This window comes from Trichoderma citrinoviride (assembly GCF_003025115.1).
Source record: "Trichoderma citrinoviride strain TUCIM 6016 unplaced genomic scaffold BBK36scaffold_12, whole genome shotgun sequence".
Lineage (NCBI taxonomy): Eukaryota > Fungi > Ascomycota > Sordariomycetes > Hypocreales > Hypocreaceae > Trichoderma > Trichoderma citrinoviride.
The window spans coordinates 735,068-753,246 of record NW_020194720.1 but is presented as its reverse complement, the minus strand read 5'-3'; the positions used below and the strand labels follow the sequence as shown (position 1 = coordinate 753,246).

The following is an 18,179-nucleotide window of genomic DNA, read 5'->3' as shown; positions in this document are numbered from 1 at the left end:
AGCTGCTGTTATTGAGTATGTCGTTGTCGAGGTCCTTCCCTATTCTGGCTCTTGCCTCATCAGTTAGCAGCCCATCGAGCCTTCTTCTAGCTGACAGCTGCAGAGGCGGCAGGTAGGGCACCAAGCTAAGGCAGGCCGCTCCTGCTGTGGTAGAGTAAGATGCACGTTTCCTTACTAAGAGGCCATGCTGCCGCTCTCATAATATGTTTGTAAGTCGTATCAAACAAAACAGAGCATCACGGACGAGAAGGAACGTGTGGATGAAGTGGAATGGAACAAATCGATAGTGCGGGCAATAAAAACTTGCACGCAAGCGAGGATGTAACGATGCGTCTTTATTTTAGCCTCGTGTTATCAATAAAAATGATCTCTAGAAACCCGCCGAGCCAACAAGACTCCGGCGCATTCTTGTCAGACTAAATCGATCAAACACGGCAACTCAAGGCTTCACCTCATAGGTATTGTTTGATCTCTTCTATTGCAAGCAGTCTAGCCTCGATTGTGTACCTATCTAGTATCTAGTACTATAATCAATAAGGTTGTAGAGCCTTGCCTGAGTAATAGCAGTACTATTTGTATTCTTTCAGCTCTGCCAGCTCGACGAAGTGCATATCCTTAAGGCACTCTTGAGTCGTGCAGCCGCCAGCTCGGGAGCAGATCCCTTTAGCCTCGCCCACTCTCAACCCACCCGTCCACTAAACAGCCGCCCAATTACTGGCTGCAGAATTGTCAGCCCAGTCGTCCATCTCAGTACTCTCTCAGTGGTAACACCAAGCATCAACAATCGCTGTGATTGATAGCAGTGCGTGTCTTGCTTGCCTCGCGGCAGCAACAGTGGGATTGCTCCCGGAAACGCAAAATGTCTTTGTATCCCCAAGTGTCAACAAACGTGCGACACGCCACCTGAAGAACCCCAAAACTCCAGCCCATTCCCTAGGCATTTATACAGCGAATCCATAGCAGAAGTCGATGCTCTCGTCGCCCGTCCAGTCACCTACTTCGTCCATGTATTCGTTGTTTGCCTGAGGCGCCTCAGACAGAACCAGCGTCCCTCTCGAGAGACAGAAAGATAGAAACAAGAAAAGGAAAAGAACAGAGAACGAAAGCAACACCGCGCAGGAAGAAACAACAAATACCGGAAACGAAAACGAAAACAAACGCGAAAACAAGGGTATGATGTATGATGCAAACAGTAATGAAATCAAAACAGTCAACAGCAGCGCCCAGCTCCAGCAGCGTCACTTGCCGGCAAGCTCACTGGCCCGTTATCTGCTTCATAGACGCCGCCTCCTTCCGGCGCTTCCTCTCTGCCCACTCTCGACTCGCCATTCTAGAGCGCTCGGCAGCCTCGTCTCGAGCAGCTTTGGCCGTCATCGGCCTGTCAAGCTTCTCGTGGCTCTTCTTCTCCTTGAGGGTTGCAGAGTCCTGGATTTCCTTAGGCCGGGGCCGCAGCCGTGTCGCCATGCTTTCTATCGACAGAGGATTCTTACTCCTAGCAGCGCCGACCATCGACGACAGTATCGATCGGTTGATAGATTCAGCAGCTGCCATCATGGAGCCACGGAAGCGCGACTTCTCCGCCTTGCTTACGGTGGGCGTCGTGGGCTCATCGCGCACAAGGCCTAGCGAAAGCCGCTTCACCTTTTGCGCCGAGGCAGCCTGTCGCTGTGCCGCTTCCTCCTGAATCTTGGCTTGACGAGCCCGGCTTGCCACTGTGTCTCGTGGAAGTGTGCTAGGCGTAGAGGCTGGCTTCGCAGGGCGCGCCTTGAACTCGCGCCTCTTGCGCTGCTCCTCTTCCTCAGCCCGCAGCTTGGCCTCCATTTCCTCCCTTTTGCGGCGGGAAATGGTATCTCCGGGCAGCTCAAAGGTGGACTTGGATTGAGGCATGTTGCTTCTCGGCTTTGGGGGGGCTTCCAGTGCCTTGGCAGCCGCCGCATGATGCGCCTCGCGGGTGTCGCGAGCTTCTTTCAATCGTCGAGCTACAGCCTTACCTGGTAGCTCAAAACTGGGGATTGTAGGCGCTTTCGAGGACCGGATGGAAGACTTGGCCACCGTCGCCAGGGTGTTTCCGGCCTTGGACATGAACACACCGAGGCCCGACCGGTGGCTCGAGGATCCCTTGACGGGCTGCTCTGGGCTCCTCTCCCGTGCCGTTAGAGAAAAAGATCGACGCGGCGTCGCGCTGACCTTCTCGGTAGGCTTGACGCGGACCGTGGCTGGCGTACACGCTGCCATCGATCTCTTCATCGCCCTCATTGCTTCTTCTGGAGTTTGCTGAGATGCAACAGCCTTAGGATGTTGAGGCCTTGTCACCAGGGCCAGCTGCCGGGGGCTCGTGTACTCGTTAAGCGCCTCTAACTGGTCCTCGAGCCGATCCAGCTCCTCCAGCGAGTCTTCTATCCGCGGGAGCGAAAAGGACGTGGCCCGTGACGAGCTTTCTCCAAAGCTTCTGTCGCTCACTGCGGTGAACGTCGGAGACACTGCACTTTCAACGGCAAGAACAATCTCGGGCACCTTCATGGGGGGCGTTCCTGGATGGCTGTTGTCCATCCAGGTGACGGAATCGTCCTCGCCGGCAATTCGGGGTTCCTGCATCTCCACGGTCCAGTTGGCGCTGTACTGCAGCGGCGTGGCCAGTAAGTAATATGAATTGAGCGGGCACTCGCTGTCGCTATGCGGTCCCCTTTTCTTCTGCAGGACTAGGTTGCAGACGTAGGCTTTGTCGCCTTCTCCGTGTTCAGCAGCGTATTCTTCCGAGGAGCTGTCGTGAATGGAAGAGTTGTTGGAAGGCAGATGGGTCATCAGCCATTCAAACTGGCCCGCCGAGTGTCTCTTGACTTGCTCCCAGAGAGAGCCTTCGGCAACCGTATCCTTGAGGAGATCGTACACTTCGGCGAAACGCTCTAGGAGAATCGCAAAGTATGTCAATGACTGGTTGCAAAGAAGGAAAAGAAGAGAGCAGATGATTGCGACCGTATGCCAACACACCTTGAGATGCACGAGTGGAGGGTGGTCCCGTGTTCTCATAATTGTGCTTGTTGACGGCCAGAGCAGATGCTTCTCGAAGGGAATCGAGAGGCTGAAACGTCTCAGAATCAATGGCCGGTCGACGTCGAAATTTGGGTGAGGCTTGTCTGGCTGCTCGATGGAGAGCCGAAGGGGAGGTCGTCATGCCATGTCCCTTCCGCTCGCTGGTCATAGCAACGTCTGATGGCCGGCATTGACCCTGTCCGTGACGTTGACCCGGGCAGGGACCGCGAGGACCCTGGACAACGCTATCACCCGCTAAATTCCGCTTGCGCGTGGTGATTTGCTTTGGCTTGAAATGAGGCGGCAGTTTCTCGTAAGTGTCACGAGAGCTGGCTGCCGGTAGTGCTGCTCGCTGAAAGATGTCTGCGCCAAAGCGGACGTCAAAGGTGCCTCTGTTGTGCACGGCGTCGAAGCCATTACCCTCTGCCACCGACAAAGGTGTCACGTTGCGCCGACGCATTGCCTCAGCAGTTTCTCGGGGGTGTTGGTGTTGGAAGGCGAAATTGGACTGGAAACTTCGCAAGCAGGGGGTTTCTATCAGATACGGCACAAATGAGTCGCTACGACTCCGTACCCGGAAGCGCAGCTAATTTCGCGGACAGGCCGGAATCGGGTGGTCGTAGGCACAGACGGGGGCCGGCTCCAGTTGTTCGCGAAGCCTTCTATTTTCGAACTAATAGAGGTGAAATGAACCAAGACTGCTGTGATGATGCTGTTTTGGGGATAGTAGTGGTATAAGGCAAATGATCTCTGAGGTAAATCAGCTGGAGCTGGTCTGCCGTAGGAAGCTATTTTGGAGCCAAATGTTGGTTTCCGGGTGGTGACAAGTTGCCGTGGCCATATGGTGGAGCCGAAATGAAATGAATCCGATCGCTTTCCACCTTCCTCCTTGCTGCGCCTTGGCCCGCGCTTCTTGCTTCGACCTTGCTGGCCCATCGTCATTTCGCCTTCCCCAGTCGCCGGTCTTATCACTCCCTTTCTATCGCGCATGCCTTGTTCTTGCAGTGGCGAGCGGCATCCAGGCCAGGGCGAGGCAGCGCATTGCGGTTTCTCGTCGGAACCGCGGTATGCCACCGGCGTTAAGGGTGGGAAGTTGCCAGCCAGCCGGTACTGGTCCATCGCGCATCGTGCATCGTACCCCGTTGATGCATGACAGAGGATACCTCTTATCAAGGTTTTCGATCGTCAGCTCCATATTCTGGGATAGATATAGGATGATCATCTGGGGTACAGACTTGTATGGCGGCAGGCCATGGCAACGCAAGAAGAGTTGCATGTAAAGCTTGCAGCAGTGGCGGCGGTATGCATGCATCGACAGAACACGTGCCGTGGCCCCTGCGATGACACTCCTTGCCTCATATGAGTACTACTCGTATTCCCATAAGAGCCTTTCGATGCCAATGAGCTCGAGGCGAGGCTCCCAAAAACCGTTCGCGCACAAGCACTGGTATGATAGTACTCAGTGCTGCGTACTTCGGACCATCAAGCTAGTCAATTCGATGCTTTCGAATGACGGCCATCATGCGTGCCACCTCTGGCCTAGGAGTCTGACATCAACTCCTCGGTTGCTGCTTCTGCCGCGTCGGCCTGCGCTTGCAATGTTGGCGCATGCTCCGTAGGAATGCGAACCAGAGTCTGCGGCAGCGGTACGGTGCTTGTTGGAGCTTCTTCCGTGGCACCACCGGCCGCTGTCTTTGCCAGTTTTGCTAGGGGTCTGGTTAAGTAATTGCGCATCTGTAGAGAAGAGATGATGGACCTACATGAAGCCATGTTGATGGCACGAAGCACGTTATGCCAGTTGCCAACCACAGCAGCGATCACTGCCCGTACCGTATCGTCAGCTCCAGTCTCGTAGTCTCGTGTAGATGAAATCAGTGGCTGATAAAGAGTCTCTCTTACCCTCTGTTCCATCAGACAAGGTCGCCAGCTTCTGCTCCAAGGCCTCCATCTGAGTTGCCATGTTTGCGCTCAAGTCTCGCAGCTCCTTGAGGTTTTCGAGCTCTGCCTTTTTCTCCTCGATTCGGGCCACCAATGCCGGTGACTGTGGAGCTGCACCACTGCTCGGTGCTCGCATATGCGATGAGAAGGATCTGGTGGGATACGACATTGCGCGCGATTAGGCGTGGCTCTGGTATAGAGAGGAGTGTGAATTCTCAAATCGTGATTTCCAGTAGCAGCATTGAGCGGTGTGAACTACCTTAGCTGGATGCTTGGATATGAAGGTAGTACTATCATCTCACACAGAAACACACCATCATGAGCTTCACCAACTGAAAAGCATCGCGTTCTTTCCAAGGCTAATCGCGGGGTCCTCAGAGAGCTGTCTGCAGCTCACGTGCTTTTCCCCCCGGCAACCAAAGTCCTTTGTGTACAACTGGTCTTGCCGGCGTACACGAATGCGAACGGCGCTAGGCCCAAACAGGCCGCGGAGTAAATAATGACACAACCAAAATTATCCCGCCCAAAGAACTCCTGCAGACCGACTTCTCAACCACTCTCGATACCTAAAGAAGCACATCCGACGACCTCAAGTAACTCTCCCCTCGCCGGGATTTGCGCCGCGGACTCGCGCGTCTTGTGAGCAGCCATGGCCAGGCTCAATGAAGTGCCGGTGCCGACAGAGAGCCTCGAAACGCGTATGTGGTCTCGGGCATCAAAATCTGACTTTGCCGCGTGTTTGCTAACAAACATACGCCCCTTGTGTGCCGTTCAGTTCGCAAGAAGATGCTTCGCCAGAATAGGGAACTCGCAAAGACAAACAACATACGGGCTCTTCGCATCCGAGAGCTGGAGAACGAATGCGCCTGTATGCTCTCCGAGAATCTCGAGCTCCGCAGTCGCATCCTGGAACTGGAGAAGCAAGTCGAGGACAACGAGGCGCGGAGGATAGCGGACCACGCGATGGCCATCAAGGCCAAGCTGGAATCGCAACTCACGGAATGGGGCACCCTTATTGCTGGATTGGGCCTGGAGCCACCCGCGAAGAGACACTCTCCCATGATTAAGCGGAGGGCAAAGCAAACCATGAGCTTCAGTGCGAGTCGACCCAGTCCTTCCCAGAGGCGGCTGCGTGATATTGCGAGAGACATTGAAGAACTGGGCCCCATTGCCGAAGCTAGGAGCAATCCTCGGAGGTCAATGAAGTGAGGAGACTGGCTCCTTATCACAGCTGTTAGTCGCTAACAGATGCATAGTCCCGAGCAGATTATGGCACTCCGGTCAGAAGCCAATGCAGAGGCCGAGTCGCCCGAACTGGGTCCTCCACCAATGTCCAAATACATTGAGGAAGATCCAATCAAGGTTGATTCTCCAAGCAGATCAAGGCCTGTCGAGTCCAGCGATGACGCCTTAACGAGCAGCGCGAAAACTAAGAGGCTGGAGCCACCAATTGTGCTGACGTCGAGACCATATGACAAAGGTCGCGCACCACCAGTGATTGAGGAGGGTGATGAACAAGAAGGCCGCGAAGAGCCAGCGATGGAACCGAGGCGCGATCGGGCGCAGAAGGCCAGGACTACTGTCGAGACTGCACCAGTTCAGCCCATTAAGGCCGGGTCAAAACGGAAATTTGGGGCTCGAGACGACAGTGAAAATATCGAGCCCCAAAAGACGACGGATGAGAACAGCCTCGACAGGATACCGGCTGGAAAGCGACTGCTTCATGACAAGGGTGATGCCGCGAGGGATTTTGCTAAAATGAGGAAGAAATCGCAGTTGGAGCTTTCAGAAAACGTTCGAAAGCCGTTGGCAGCCAAGAGTACAAACGACGACATCATCAACTCTCCAAAGAAACTTTTGAAGACGAAGCCGTCAGTGGGCGACGAGATAGCAACAGCGAAGCTCAATGCAGCGACGAAACCGAAGGCGCCAGTCGGTCGACCCAGACTAAAGCCGAAGAACCCCTTGCCCGCCGCGGCTGAGCCCGTTCCCATTCTCACGATTGAGCCTCAAGAGACGACAGTTGAGATATGTGACTTGGCAGCGCCTATCAGAGAACCAGCGCTATTAATGCCGAGCTCTCCAGTGGCCACTGAAGGGCCGGAGGGATCTCGAGTTGGGGACACGCCTCCCCCTGCTGATATCTCGTCCAATGGGGAAACATCGCGGCCTAGTAGGAGGAATCGGACGACGATCAGCTATACCGAGCCCAACCTAAGAGCCAAAATGAGACGGCCTACCAAGGAGTTATTCGATGCCGTGACAGGAGAGGGCAAATACGCTCGACGCGCCAGCACTTACGATCCTGCCATGCCTGAGTCGGCCAAGAGCAGACGAGAGACGGCCATCTCCGACATTGCGGGGCTTGCAGAAGCAGGCAATGGTCCAGCCAGCCCTCTTGCGACGAAGGATTTGAACACAGACCTCATTCTAAGCGGCGTCGTTACAGAGCGGCGAAAACGCTCGTCGAGCATAGCATCGAAGGCGGTGGGAATGGCGGGCGGCGGCCTAATGGACGTGGATTCCTCCGAGAGCACCAAGGATTCTAGCATCACCCTTGACAGCAGTGGCTTGGCAGAGGGTGATGTTTATGAGTTTACGAGCGAGTCACCGCCGCCTCCACCTGCGAAGGAAGAAGTCAAAGTGCCAAAGAAGAGAGGTCGAAGAAGGACCACTACCTCAAGACAATCGGTGATGGCTGACGACGATGATTACGAAGAAGAGGGACTGTCAGCCAGAGAGAGGATGAGCTCCAGACGGAGAAGCATGATGATATGATGACCATCCGAAAGCGGCAAAGGAGCAAAGGGGCGTGAAACATGGGTGTTTCTGGCACGGGAATATGTTTGGGCGTTTCTGGATTACCACGACTGTCGTTTTGGGATACATTACTAGGCGAACTTGAATCTTGTTTCATGCTCGAGATACCAAGCGATGGCGATTATTGAATGATATTTAGTTTATCATTACGACCACCCCTTTCTGTCTTGAACATCTCGTAACGTGTCTCTTGCCCAGCTGATAGGGAGGGTTCCTACTCCAGGCCAAGCTGAGATTTTCCCTCTGGTTTTGTGCCCATCTCTTGGAAGAAGTCGTGTGCCAGTACTTGGCAAGCACCGAAGTCGTTTGTATAATTGGGCCGCGAGGGTAGTGGCTTTTGTTTCCACCTCTGCCGTTGGTGATTACAGTGACTCCTATTACAGCTGCGCGGTCTTCTGTCTATTCCAGTCCTGTATGTCATGATGAGCCCGTCGACGGCTCCACGGGCTTTGTATAAGTAACCTTTTCTACTGCCACATTCTCGTTGCCTTTCTCATCCGTTCTCAATTGGTAGACATAGAGCGTCAATGAAATGCCCTGGACCTGCGACAAAGTAAGCACCACTGCCAGCACAATCAACATACGACACGTTATATATCTCACATCCATCAAGCAGAAACTCGGCGTCGGAGGCTCCGCCGTCAAGCTCGCCCCCGGCAAAAACGCTCCTGTGGCGCTCCCCGGGTTGACAAAGAACTTGTCCATGTACTCGAAAGCGTCGAAACGGTGGGTGCCGCCCCAGCAAAGGACGTCAACGTCCAGCCTGTTGGCCTCGGCGAGCAGCAGGTCGGGCTCGTTGGAGACGAGGGTGAAGCCCTCGAGGAAACCGATGCGGATGCCGCCGTGGGTGACGACCTGCGTCAGGGGGAGAGACGTGGCTTCGACATCGGTGCGGCCCTTGACGATCTTGAGGTCCGGCGACAGGGAGCGCAGGTACTCGTAGGTGTGCTTGTCGGTGAGGTTGCCGAGACACAGGGTCTGGCCGATCTTGCCCGGCGCGAGCAGCTTCTTGAACTACAACCATCCATGCAAGCAAACACACAAGTCAGCCAAACCAGCCCGGTGACAACACAATCCCTCTCTCTTCACTACGTCCTCTAGGGTAAAGGCCATGGCTCCAGCTCTGGCGTACCTTGGCGGGAATGTCCAGCGCCCTGTCCGGGATGTGCAGGTCCCCAATCACGAGAATGAGGAACGTCATGGTTCCTCGCCCGAGGCTGCGAAGTCGGTGGTCCGGAGCGGGAAGTCGAACACTTGGAGCTGGCGAACCAATGACTTCAGCTTGGAGCGAGGCTTGGAGGGGCGCGCAGGTACATACGTCGACGGGCTCGGATACAGCAATGGCCAAGGAACCGTCAAGTGCGGGTTATTGGCATAACGGGAGCCCCAGCCACAGCTCCACTGAAACCCGCAAGCCACAGACGGGATTCTGTACTCGTGGCTTATCGGGTTATCGCTATCGACTGGCGGGGACTGCGATAAGGAATTTTTTGTGCTTCTGCGCTTGGGTTCTGCCATTGTCTCGAATTTTGCAGCCGGCGATGCGGACGGTTTCTGCTCACGCCTAGACGTTTGGACGATATCGACAGCAGAAGATGGCGACTCCGACTCCGACTCTGGCTGAGAAGCTGGACAAGATCAAGTCTCCGGGACTTCAGAGTCAGCAGAAGGTAATCCAAACATTCGGGACATTCTCTGTCGACTTACACAGCTGCTTCTCTCTGGACGTCTGGAATGCTAACATTCTTGCGGTAGACTGTCGTTGTCTTGCAGGCCGTCGAATCCACATTGAAAGAGCAGAACACGGCTCCAACTCCCACTGGATACTTTGCGGCTCTCCTCGCGCTCCTCCAGCAGGCGGAGAACAATGGCAGCGTCAACATCGAACTGGCCACTCCCGTGGTGTATCTCCTCGACGTAGTCACCCCGTTCGCTCCGCAAGCTCTGCTCCGATCCAAGTTCACACAAATTCTCACGCTGCTTGCGCCGGTTTTGCTGGCGCAGGATGCGGAGCCAATTCTTCTCCGAACTTCAATTGGATGCTTGGAGTCTCTTCTCTTGGCTCAGGACGCCGCTTCGTGGGAGTTGTCTGTCACCCAAATTGGACCACGACGTGCCGTCGCTGGACTGCTGAACCTGGCCTTGGATCAGAGACCCAAGGTCCGAAGACGAGCCCAAGATGCGCTTAAAAAGGTGCTCAAAAACCCGCCTCCTACCCCGTCTCTCGACCACCCGGCCGCGGACATGTGCGCCCACACTGCGCTCAAGAATCTGGAGGACCTGGCCGCCCAGGCTCTGCAAGCACGAAAGGGCAAGAAGGCGCCCAGCACGACGCACGACCCGGCGTTGATTCACGCGCTTCAGTTGATCAAGACCGTTGCCTCAGCGAGCGGTGGCTGGCCGAGCACCAAGATTGAGTCTCTCTGCGAGCTCCTCCTCAACATTGCCAAGACGGGCAACGAGTACATGACCATGGCGGCCTTTGAAATCTTCGAGTTGATCTTTGAGGGGATGACGGACGAGCTCACTTCAGCAAAGCTTCCTCGCCTGATGGAAATCATCTCCGAGCTGCGGCCGGCTGCGAATGACACCCAGCTTGTCCCTCCTTGGCTTGCGATTCTCTCTCGAGGATACGATGTGTCGGCGCAGGTCGAACCCGACGAGACGTTCCAAAACCTTCCGGAGCTCTTCACCATGGTGGCGCAATTCCTTCAGTCGGACTCCGAGAACATCCGGATTTCAGCTTCCGAGTGTTTGGTCTCGTTCATGGCGAACTGCATACCGCCGCGTGTGATTGTTGAGCCTTCAATATACGATGAGAAGGTCCTGGATAAAATCGCAAAGGCCGCCGAGTCTCTCCTCAGCGTCCAGTACCAAGCCGCTTGGCTACAGACCTTCAACGTGCTGGAGGCCATTTTCACCAGCCTGCGATGGAGGGCAAACCCGATCATGCTCAACGTCACCCGTACCATCGGAGAGATTCGAGAAAATCCATCTTTCCGGAACAAGAAGGAGGCAGATGAGGTCCTGGGACAGGCCGTCCGAGCCATGGGCCCCGAGGCAGTTCTCTCCATCCTCCCGCTGAACATCATCAAGCCGGTCAAGGGCCAGGCCGGAAGAGCCTGGCTGTTCCCGATCCTGCGAGACTACACCAGCAACACAAACCTGGCCCACTTCAAGAGTGAGATGGTGCCCCTGAGTGAAGTCATGTTCCAGAAGGTCTTGGACCATGGCGAAGCCGAGAAGACGATGGAGATCAAGATCTACGAGACGCTAGTGCAGCAAATCTGGTCTACTCTGCCGGGTTACTGCGACTTGCCTCTGGACCTGATTGAAGCTTTCGACCAGGCTTTTGCTGAGATTCTGGCCAATCTTCTTTACAAGCAGGTCGACTTGAGACTGGACATCTGCAGGGCCCTGAGAACCCTGATCGAATCCAACCAAGCCATTGCAAATATTGAGGAGGAGGAAGACGATCTTCTCCTGCAGAGCCGGGTAACCAAGGCCGCCGCTCGCAAGAACCTGGCTTATCTCGGCCAGTTTGCCGGCAACATGCTCGCTGTTCTGTTCAACGTCTACACCCAGACCCTGCCCCAGAGCCGAGGCCCCATTCTCCAGACCGTGAATGCTTTCCTCAGCATCACTCCTAACCAGGAGCTCATGGCGACGTTTGACCGTGTCAGCCAGATGCTTGCTGGAGAGCTCCAGAATGCGCCAGCTCCAGAGAAGAAGGCTCAGGGGCAAAAGTCCCAGGACCACATGCCATCCACCGCACAAACTCTCATGGATCTCGTCATCACTATTTCGGCATACCTCCCACGCGAGAGCTTTGCTGCTCTGTTTGAGATTGCCACCGTGATCATCAACAGGGAAGAAGAGCCCCAGCTGCAGAAGAAGGCGTACAAGCTGATACCTCGATTGGCAACTTCCGAGCTCGGCAAGGCTGCTTTGAAAGAGCGCAATGCCGAGCTGCAGACCCTCATCCTCTCCAGCTCGGAGAAGGTGTCCGCACCAGCCAGGCGCGAGAGGATCGCTGCCATAGCTGCGCTGCTGCCCTTTATCCCCGACGACTGTCTGCACTTCATCCCCTCCGTGCTGAGCGAGATTGTCATCTGCTGCAAGGAGAACAACGAGCGAGCCCGTGAAAGCGCATACGACCTCCTGGTTCAGATGGGCCACAAGATGGCCGCCGCCAACGGCGCCGTCATCGACAACAGCAAGGTCCCGCACATGCCCAGCGATGCCCCCCCTGCCACGGCCAGCATCGAAGAGTTCTTCACCATGGTGAGCGCCGGCCTGGCGGGCAGCACCCCGCACATGATCTCCGCCTCCGTCACCGCCATCAGCCGCCTCCTCTACGAGTTCCGGTCGTCGCTGAGCGACCAGACGCTGTCCGACCTGGTGCAGACCATGGACCTCTTCCTGACGTCGAACAACCGCGAGATCGTCAAGAGCTGCCTGGGCTTCGTCAAGGTCTGCGTCATCAGCCTGCCGGTCGAGCTGATGATGCCGCGCCTCGACACGCTCGTGCCCAACCTCATCATCTGGAGCAACGAGCACAAGGGCCACTTCAAGGCCAAGGTCAAGCACATCCTCGAGCGCATGGTCCGCCGCTTCGGCTTCGACGCGGTCAACAAGAGCTGCCCCGAGTCCGACAGGAAACTCCTCGCCAACATCCGCAAGACCAAGGAGCGGGCCAAGAGAAAGAAGGACGCCTCCAAGGGCGCTCACGACGACGACGACGCCAGCGATGATGAAGAGGCCGACGGCAAGCGGCAATATGAGAACGAGTACGACCGCGCCCTGTACAGCAGCGACTCGGACGACTCCGGAGCCTCAGACGACGACGACGAGGCCGCCCAGAAGCCGAGGAGAAAAGCCCAAAAGGGCGGCAAGACATACATTGTCGAAGACGACGACGAGCCCCTCGACCTCCTCGACAAGAAGGCCCTCGCCAGGATATCCAGCACCAAACCCGTCAAGCAGCGCAAACCCCAGAGGACAAAGGCCAAGATGGACCTCGACGGCAAGCTCATCCTCGGCAAGGACAGCGACGACGAGGACAACGGTGCCATGGACGTCGACCAGCCCGGCCGCGGTGGCGAGGACTCGGGCGTCGGCGCGTATGTCGCCGCCATCAAGGGCCGCGACGCTGGCAAGCGCGGCCGCGGCGGTAAGCTCAAGTTCTCCAACAGGCGCTCCAAGGACGGTGACGACGGCGACGAGATGGACGACGACACCGCCGTGGCCGTCAAGAACGGCATCAGCCCCGGTCGCGACCGCGCCGGTCCCCGAGGCCGCGGCGGAAGAGGCGGGCCCATGCGTGGCGGCGGACGGGGAGGCCGCGGAGGCAACTCCTTTGGTGGAGGCGCGAGGAGCGGAAAGGGCGGCATCGCGGCTGGTCGGAGGGGACTCGGAACAGAGAAGAGGCATGGCCCGCCGATGGGCGCGGGAGTGGGCAAGGGGAAGAGGGGCCGAAACTAAGATGCTCTTATGGGAAGAAAAGTTAATAGAAGAGGAGTCATGTTCTTTGCTTTGGAGGAAAAGAAACGGTACACATGGCATGATAGGGGATGAAATAGTAGCCTTTGCATGCATCTTATGGATACCCACGAACATCAGAAAGGGGAGAGCTACGAGTTCACCTTAAGTGAGCGGATGTGGGTTGCGTGGTAACTTTGCATTTACTAGTATCTTATGAAATACATCTTTGTCTGTTCCAATGCTTGCTCATAGGTACTGTGATAATGCGACATAATCGCCTTGTTCAAAGCACTCGAGAACTCGGACATTCATCAGTTCAACTCGTCTTGAAACACGATCCCTTTCTCTCTAGCATAAAAATGCATCATGTACTCGTGAATGCATCATGTACTCTTGAATGTCCATGAATACTCGGGACCTTTGTCCCAGGCCCTCCTGCATCTCAAAACAAACAAACAATGACCGTTGGCTTCCCTCCCTCTGGGTATCTAACGCGGTGCTTCTCCGTGGCCAATTTTGGCAAAAAGGACAGCGTTGGGGTATAATAACACGAGTTCCATCAAGCAGAATTCCTCCCTTCCATGCTTTACCATGCCGAATGAATCAAAGGAACAAAACAAGAAGAGAGCATAACCTTTCCCTCTCAACGTGCTCTTAATCGATGCTGCGCAATGCCTGGTGCTCGAAACTCCACACAATGAAAAGGAACAAGGGGCGAGCCGACATGCCGTCCAAGGCTCGCTAGTCGATAATAATCACGTTCGGCGCTGGCTGGCCGAAATTTCGTGTCTCTCGTCTGGGCCCGTATCGTTCATTTACCCCAATAAGGCGTGTGCTGACAGGATGATAGACGGGGTCGAGTTGAGGCCGCGCGGCTTGCCGGTCGCCATGTTGTCGTCTAGAGTAGATTAGTATCACGGCAAAGCCAATTCGAGGCACTTTGTGACTTACATGACCCAATAGCCCTCAGGTGGTGGTGCAGCATACTGTTCGCCGGGCACTTGCCGGGCTGGTGGAACTGCATAGTCCGACTCTCTGTCCAGCGGTTCATACCTCGGTGCTCCATAGTAGTCGCGAGGGGAATAGGGATGAGGCATAGGCGCATGGGGTGCATTGGGCGGACGGGAGCGAGGGTCAAGCCGGGCATCAATCTCAATTTCTGCAACGCCGCGCCGTTCGCCTCTTTGCCTCATGCGCTCTTCCCATGATAGCATCGCTGTGTGAGGCCTGATATTACCCTGGGCCTCACCTTGTGCTTGTGTCTGGGATGGGTGGCTGGCTCGCAGTTGGATTCGCGAGCTGCGCTCTGGTGGAGGGTTGACCCTTTCATAGTATCCGCCCCTATCCTCCATAAGGATGGGGTTTGCCCGCTCTCCAGGGCGGGGTGCGTTGAGAACGATCCTGCGCGTCTCCGGAAGCCTGATAGCAGAACTTGACCCTGGGTTGCCAGACACCGGATGATAAGGAGAGGATGTTGGCTGTGCTCCGTAGTCAGTGGACTGCGGATAGACAGGGCCGCGGAAATCACGCGATTGGACAGATTCTCTACTGGAAATAGCATCGACGTCCATGGCAACTTGCGGCCTGAGAGAATTGGCAGTTGCACGTGCAACTGGGGTGAAGTCCCTGGGATGGATTCCTTCTCCTGAATATGAGACAAGCCTGGGAGCAGGTTGAAAGCCGGCTGCCGGAGTGACTGGCGGCCCATAAGTACTGACAGCAACTTGACTCCGGGGAGGTAAGGTGCGTATGTATGTAGACTGCACGCTTGGGGATGCCGGCTCGATGGAGCGCACCAACATGTCTTGGAAGTGACCGGAGGCCGAAGGGGCCAGCTCGCGAGAAGACGTGCTGCTGGGAAATGGAACGACAGACATTACCTTTTCATGAGAGAACCGAGCGTCGAGGGGTTGACCACGATAGGGCGAGGAAATCAGAGGAGAGGACATCTCGTATAACGGCCGCTGAATTCCGTGGCCATTCAAGCTTGGGGAAGCTCCAGGGGCTCCACCAGGATGAACCATTGGACCTGCGTTGTCATAGGGCCGGACATGAGCGTCATAAGAAGGCCCATTGGGCTTGGATGGTTGATATGCGGCACGGCCAATCGCGAGATCCGGAGAGGGTCGCTCAACCAATGGCGTTTCCCCTCGATTACGTCTAATCGCCTCTTCCCACGCGCGGTATCTTCTGAAACCCCGCTGAGCTCTCCTGTCCTCTCTGTGACAACGGTCCATGTGCCTCGATTCCACCACGCTGGGAGGACAAGAAAACACGGGAGCGGTATCTCGGGTGGGAGATCTGGGAGGGGAGCGATCTGGCTGATCCACAGGACGATGCAAGGGCTGTGCTGACCGATCCTCAGGCATGGGTGTGAGCCCGGCATGGTCAGCAGCATCTTCATCCGACGTGAAATCGGTCGACTCCTCGTCTTCGTCCTCGTCTTCCTCATCGTCATCGTCCTCTGAATCAGAGATGACTACCACCTCGCGCAAGATCTCATCCAGCTGGTCACGGCCGGTTTCCTCGTCTCCTCGCCACTTGACGAGGATGTCGAGACACAGCGACTCTACAGTTTTCCGGGCGTTCTGCCAAGTTGTCTCTTTCAACAGAGCATCATACCGCGTATGGACATGCCTGATGTGGGCGAGAACTGCCAACTGGACCCTGCGAGAAAGGGTCAAGTGCTCGGAAAAGCCGACAGGGTTTTCAGATCGATTATTTGATCCCTATGGAAGACATTATTGTTCGCCATAGGCCTTTGTGAGGTTCAGGTGGGGTGGAGGGGGAGGAAGGAGATGGAACAAACCCGAGTGAAAGAGTGCTCGATTATCATCTGACGGTCAGTATTGGGGACCCGTGGGAACAGGTCTCTAATGGCGGCATCGACCTGAGCGTGATAAACCGCCTGGGACTGGGGGATGGGCTCAGGGCCTGCATCTGTTACCGGACCGAGACGGTGAGGTATATCGCCTATGTTTGCCTTGGCCTCTTCAACGATGACTTGCCTGATATGATGGCCTATTCGATGCATCTGATGGGCAAGCATGTTTTCATCAGAACATTTGGCATTCTAAAACTTCGAGGTTAGATGAACAGTCTCCATCAAGGGGCGCCGAAGGGCTCCGACGCACCGAAACAATGAAAATCATGGCATCCTTCTCGCGGGATAGTTCTTTGCAGGCTGCCGTCAGCTCGGGGTTGCCGATGGGGACAAATTCGAATCCCGGTGGCGGGGTGCTTTCCGTCGTGATCTGATATGGTGAGTGAGCATCTTTCCGCCAGAATCAACAGGCGACAAACGATGCTGAATCCGTGGCGTTCAACGTCCGCGTACCTGATACTCCAGCTTCTTCTTCTTCTCCTTGTTCTCGACCAGTTCGAAATAAGAGTGGTGCTTTGACTTTGGTATCGGCGGCTTGGCGACAAATCTATCACGAGGCGGCGAGAGAGGATCACGATACTGGGCTCTCTGCGATCTCCTGTGCCGCTCCTTGGGCCCAGAGGCGGCCCCTGGGACCAGGGCTCGTCGTGTTCTTCCCATCTTCAGCAGCTATCAGAGACGCATATCATGACACGGCGTTCATCCAGGAGATGGAGGACAGTGTTAGCATAACAGAGAGGCACAGTTCACCGGCTCGATACGCGCTCAAGGTTGCATTCACGAGCCGACGAGATGCTGCATGCAAATCTCGCTCGACGGGGCCGCTGCAGCAACGAGAGGGGTCGTCTCTGGCTCAGGGAAAAGCAATGCAAGGAAACAAATCTAAGAACAGAGGCGTGGGTCCGGCGCGGCTGGACGAAGAGAGCCTGAACGACCAGTCTCTCGTCTCTGTCGAGGCTGCCCGATTATACCAGCGAGCGAGAGGTGGGCCGAGGTAATACAGCAGCGGCCGCTTTCAGATGCTCTGCCTGAAGCTGGCTGGGCTTCGACTGACGAGGCGCTGGAAGCTGGCAAAATGCGTGACCTTGTGGCAGTTTTGACTTGACGCGAGACTCTCTCATGATTTTGGAATTTGGGCAGCTTGATGCGTTTTATTACATAATCACGTGAAGCGCTGGAACAATGGTATTCCCCTTCCGACGAGCGTTCGCATAAAGGGCGGGGCAAGAGGCGAGAAGGTGACGGACGAGTTGGAGGAGGGAAGGCGCTGCAATGGATCTTATTGCTCAGCTGCAGGCACCAGTTGAATCACTTTTTTGAGGTTATTGACGCATGATATGGAAGTCAATCTGATGAATTTGAAATATGCGAATCGGGGACTGAATGAGACATATTAAATGAATCGCAGTGATGAATCTACAACAGCTCGCCGGTCAAGCATTTCCCAAAGAGGATAACGATTCACGGCACCGTGAACAAGGTCCGGCTGGTTATGTCAGAGGCAAATCTTTGGGTAAATGATCCGCACACCATCCGGGATTGGCACAGCCGCGGAACAGCCAGCTGAGGAATGATTGGATCAGCCTTGATTCCAAGGCCGACCGAGTAAGGAGGTGGACGGGAGACTCGGTGGATGGATGGAGATGCGACGGCAATGGGCGGCCTGCTTGATGGCCAAACAAACGGCTCTTGCCATGAAACCAACGCTGCTCCACGGCCTTGGTGGAACCACATCGTCTTTGAAGGAGATTCTCGTTGGACTGAATCGCAGAAAGACACTGTGAATGCTTCGAGTACGAGTACATCCCTTCGTAAAAGTGCGTACCGCAACATACCTACCTATGTACATGGGAGTCAAAAATAGAAGCATCGCACGTTGTGTTGGGCCGCATAGCCTTGAGAGCCTTGAGCAGTTTCAGCTGGACATATAATTACTATTAGCCCAGAGCAATGCCGTGTCAGGACCTTGCCATTGAAACATGCGCAGAAAGGCAGCAGCGGCCAGGCATTCAGTCAGTGATTG

The 18,179-nt window shown here is 55.5% G+C and overlaps 6 protein-coding genes across 6 annotated transcripts; 2 read left to right on the top strand and 4 right to left on the bottom strand.

Annotated features, from left to right (window-relative positions):
* Positions 1 to 1,254: 1,254 nt before the first annotated feature.
* BBK36DRAFT_1143515 (hypothetical protein) lies at positions 1,255 to 3,490 on the bottom strand (the record flags this gene model as incomplete). The annotated part of the gene is made up of 3 exons (XM_024893597.1): positions 1,255 to 1,961; positions 1,992 to 2,903; positions 2,989 to 3,490. The coding sequence occupies 3 exons, from the start codon at positions 3,488 to 3,490 to the stop codon at positions 1,255 to 1,257; spliced, it is 2,121 nt and encodes a 706-aa protein (XP_024747127.1).
* A 1,121-nt stretch (positions 3,491 to 4,611) lies between these two features.
* On the bottom strand, positions 4,612 to 5,137 carry BBK36DRAFT_1103530 (hypothetical protein; the record flags this gene model as incomplete). Its single annotated transcript, XM_024889176.1, has 3 exons — positions 4,612 to 4,736; positions 4,791 to 4,850; positions 4,930 to 5,137. Coding segments are annotated over 3 exons (393 nt in total), but the record flags the coding sequence as incomplete, so codon positions are not given.
* Positions 5,138 to 5,617: 480 nt separating this feature from the next.
* Positions 5,618 to 7,746, top strand: BBK36DRAFT_1125107 (hypothetical protein; the record flags this gene model as incomplete). The annotated part of the gene is made up of 4 exons (XM_024891241.1): positions 5,618 to 5,666; positions 5,744 to 6,173; positions 6,225 to 6,420; positions 6,538 to 7,746. 4 exons carry the CDS (start codon positions 5,618 to 5,620, stop codon positions 7,744 to 7,746), a joined length of 1,884 nt encoding a protein of 627 aa, XP_024747125.1.
* A 459-nt stretch (positions 7,747 to 8,205) lies between these two features.
* BBK36DRAFT_144148 (vacuolar sorting protein) lies at positions 8,206 to 9,041 on the bottom strand (the record flags this gene model as incomplete). The annotated part of the gene is made up of 3 exons (XM_024897510.1): positions 8,921 to 9,041; positions 8,392 to 8,802; positions 8,206 to 8,331 (listed from the first exon to the last, which is right to left on the bottom strand). The coding sequence occupies exons 1-3, from the start codon at positions 8,987 to 8,989 to the stop codon at positions 8,206 to 8,208; spliced, it is 606 nt and encodes a 201-aa protein (XP_024747124.1). The 5' UTR covers positions 8,990 to 9,041.
* A 299-nt stretch (positions 9,042 to 9,340) lies between these two features.
* On the top strand, positions 9,341 to 13,508 carry BBK36DRAFT_1136196 (NUC173-domain-containing protein). The gene is made up of 6 exons (XM_024892900.1): positions 9,341 to 9,458; positions 9,544 to 9,708; positions 9,748 to 9,906; positions 9,940 to 10,164; positions 10,201 to 13,272; positions 13,345 to 13,508. Exons 1-5 carry the CDS (start codon positions 9,384 to 9,386, stop codon positions 13,270 to 13,272), a joined length of 3,696 nt encoding a protein of 1,231 aa, XP_024747123.1. The 5' UTR covers positions 9,341 to 9,383; the 3' UTR covers positions 13,345 to 13,508.
* Positions 13,509 to 14,013: 505 nt separating this feature from the next.
* Positions 14,014 to 16,816, bottom strand: BBK36DRAFT_1125735 (hypothetical protein; the record flags this gene model as incomplete). Its single annotated transcript, XM_024891312.1, has 5 exons — positions 14,014 to 14,170; positions 14,224 to 16,001; positions 16,082 to 16,345; positions 16,407 to 16,526; positions 16,610 to 16,816. The coding sequence occupies 5 exons, from the start codon at positions 16,814 to 16,816 to the stop codon at positions 14,014 to 14,016; spliced, it is 2,526 nt and encodes an 841-aa protein (XP_024747122.1).
* Between the last annotated feature and the right edge of the window lie 1,363 nt (positions 16,817 to 18,179).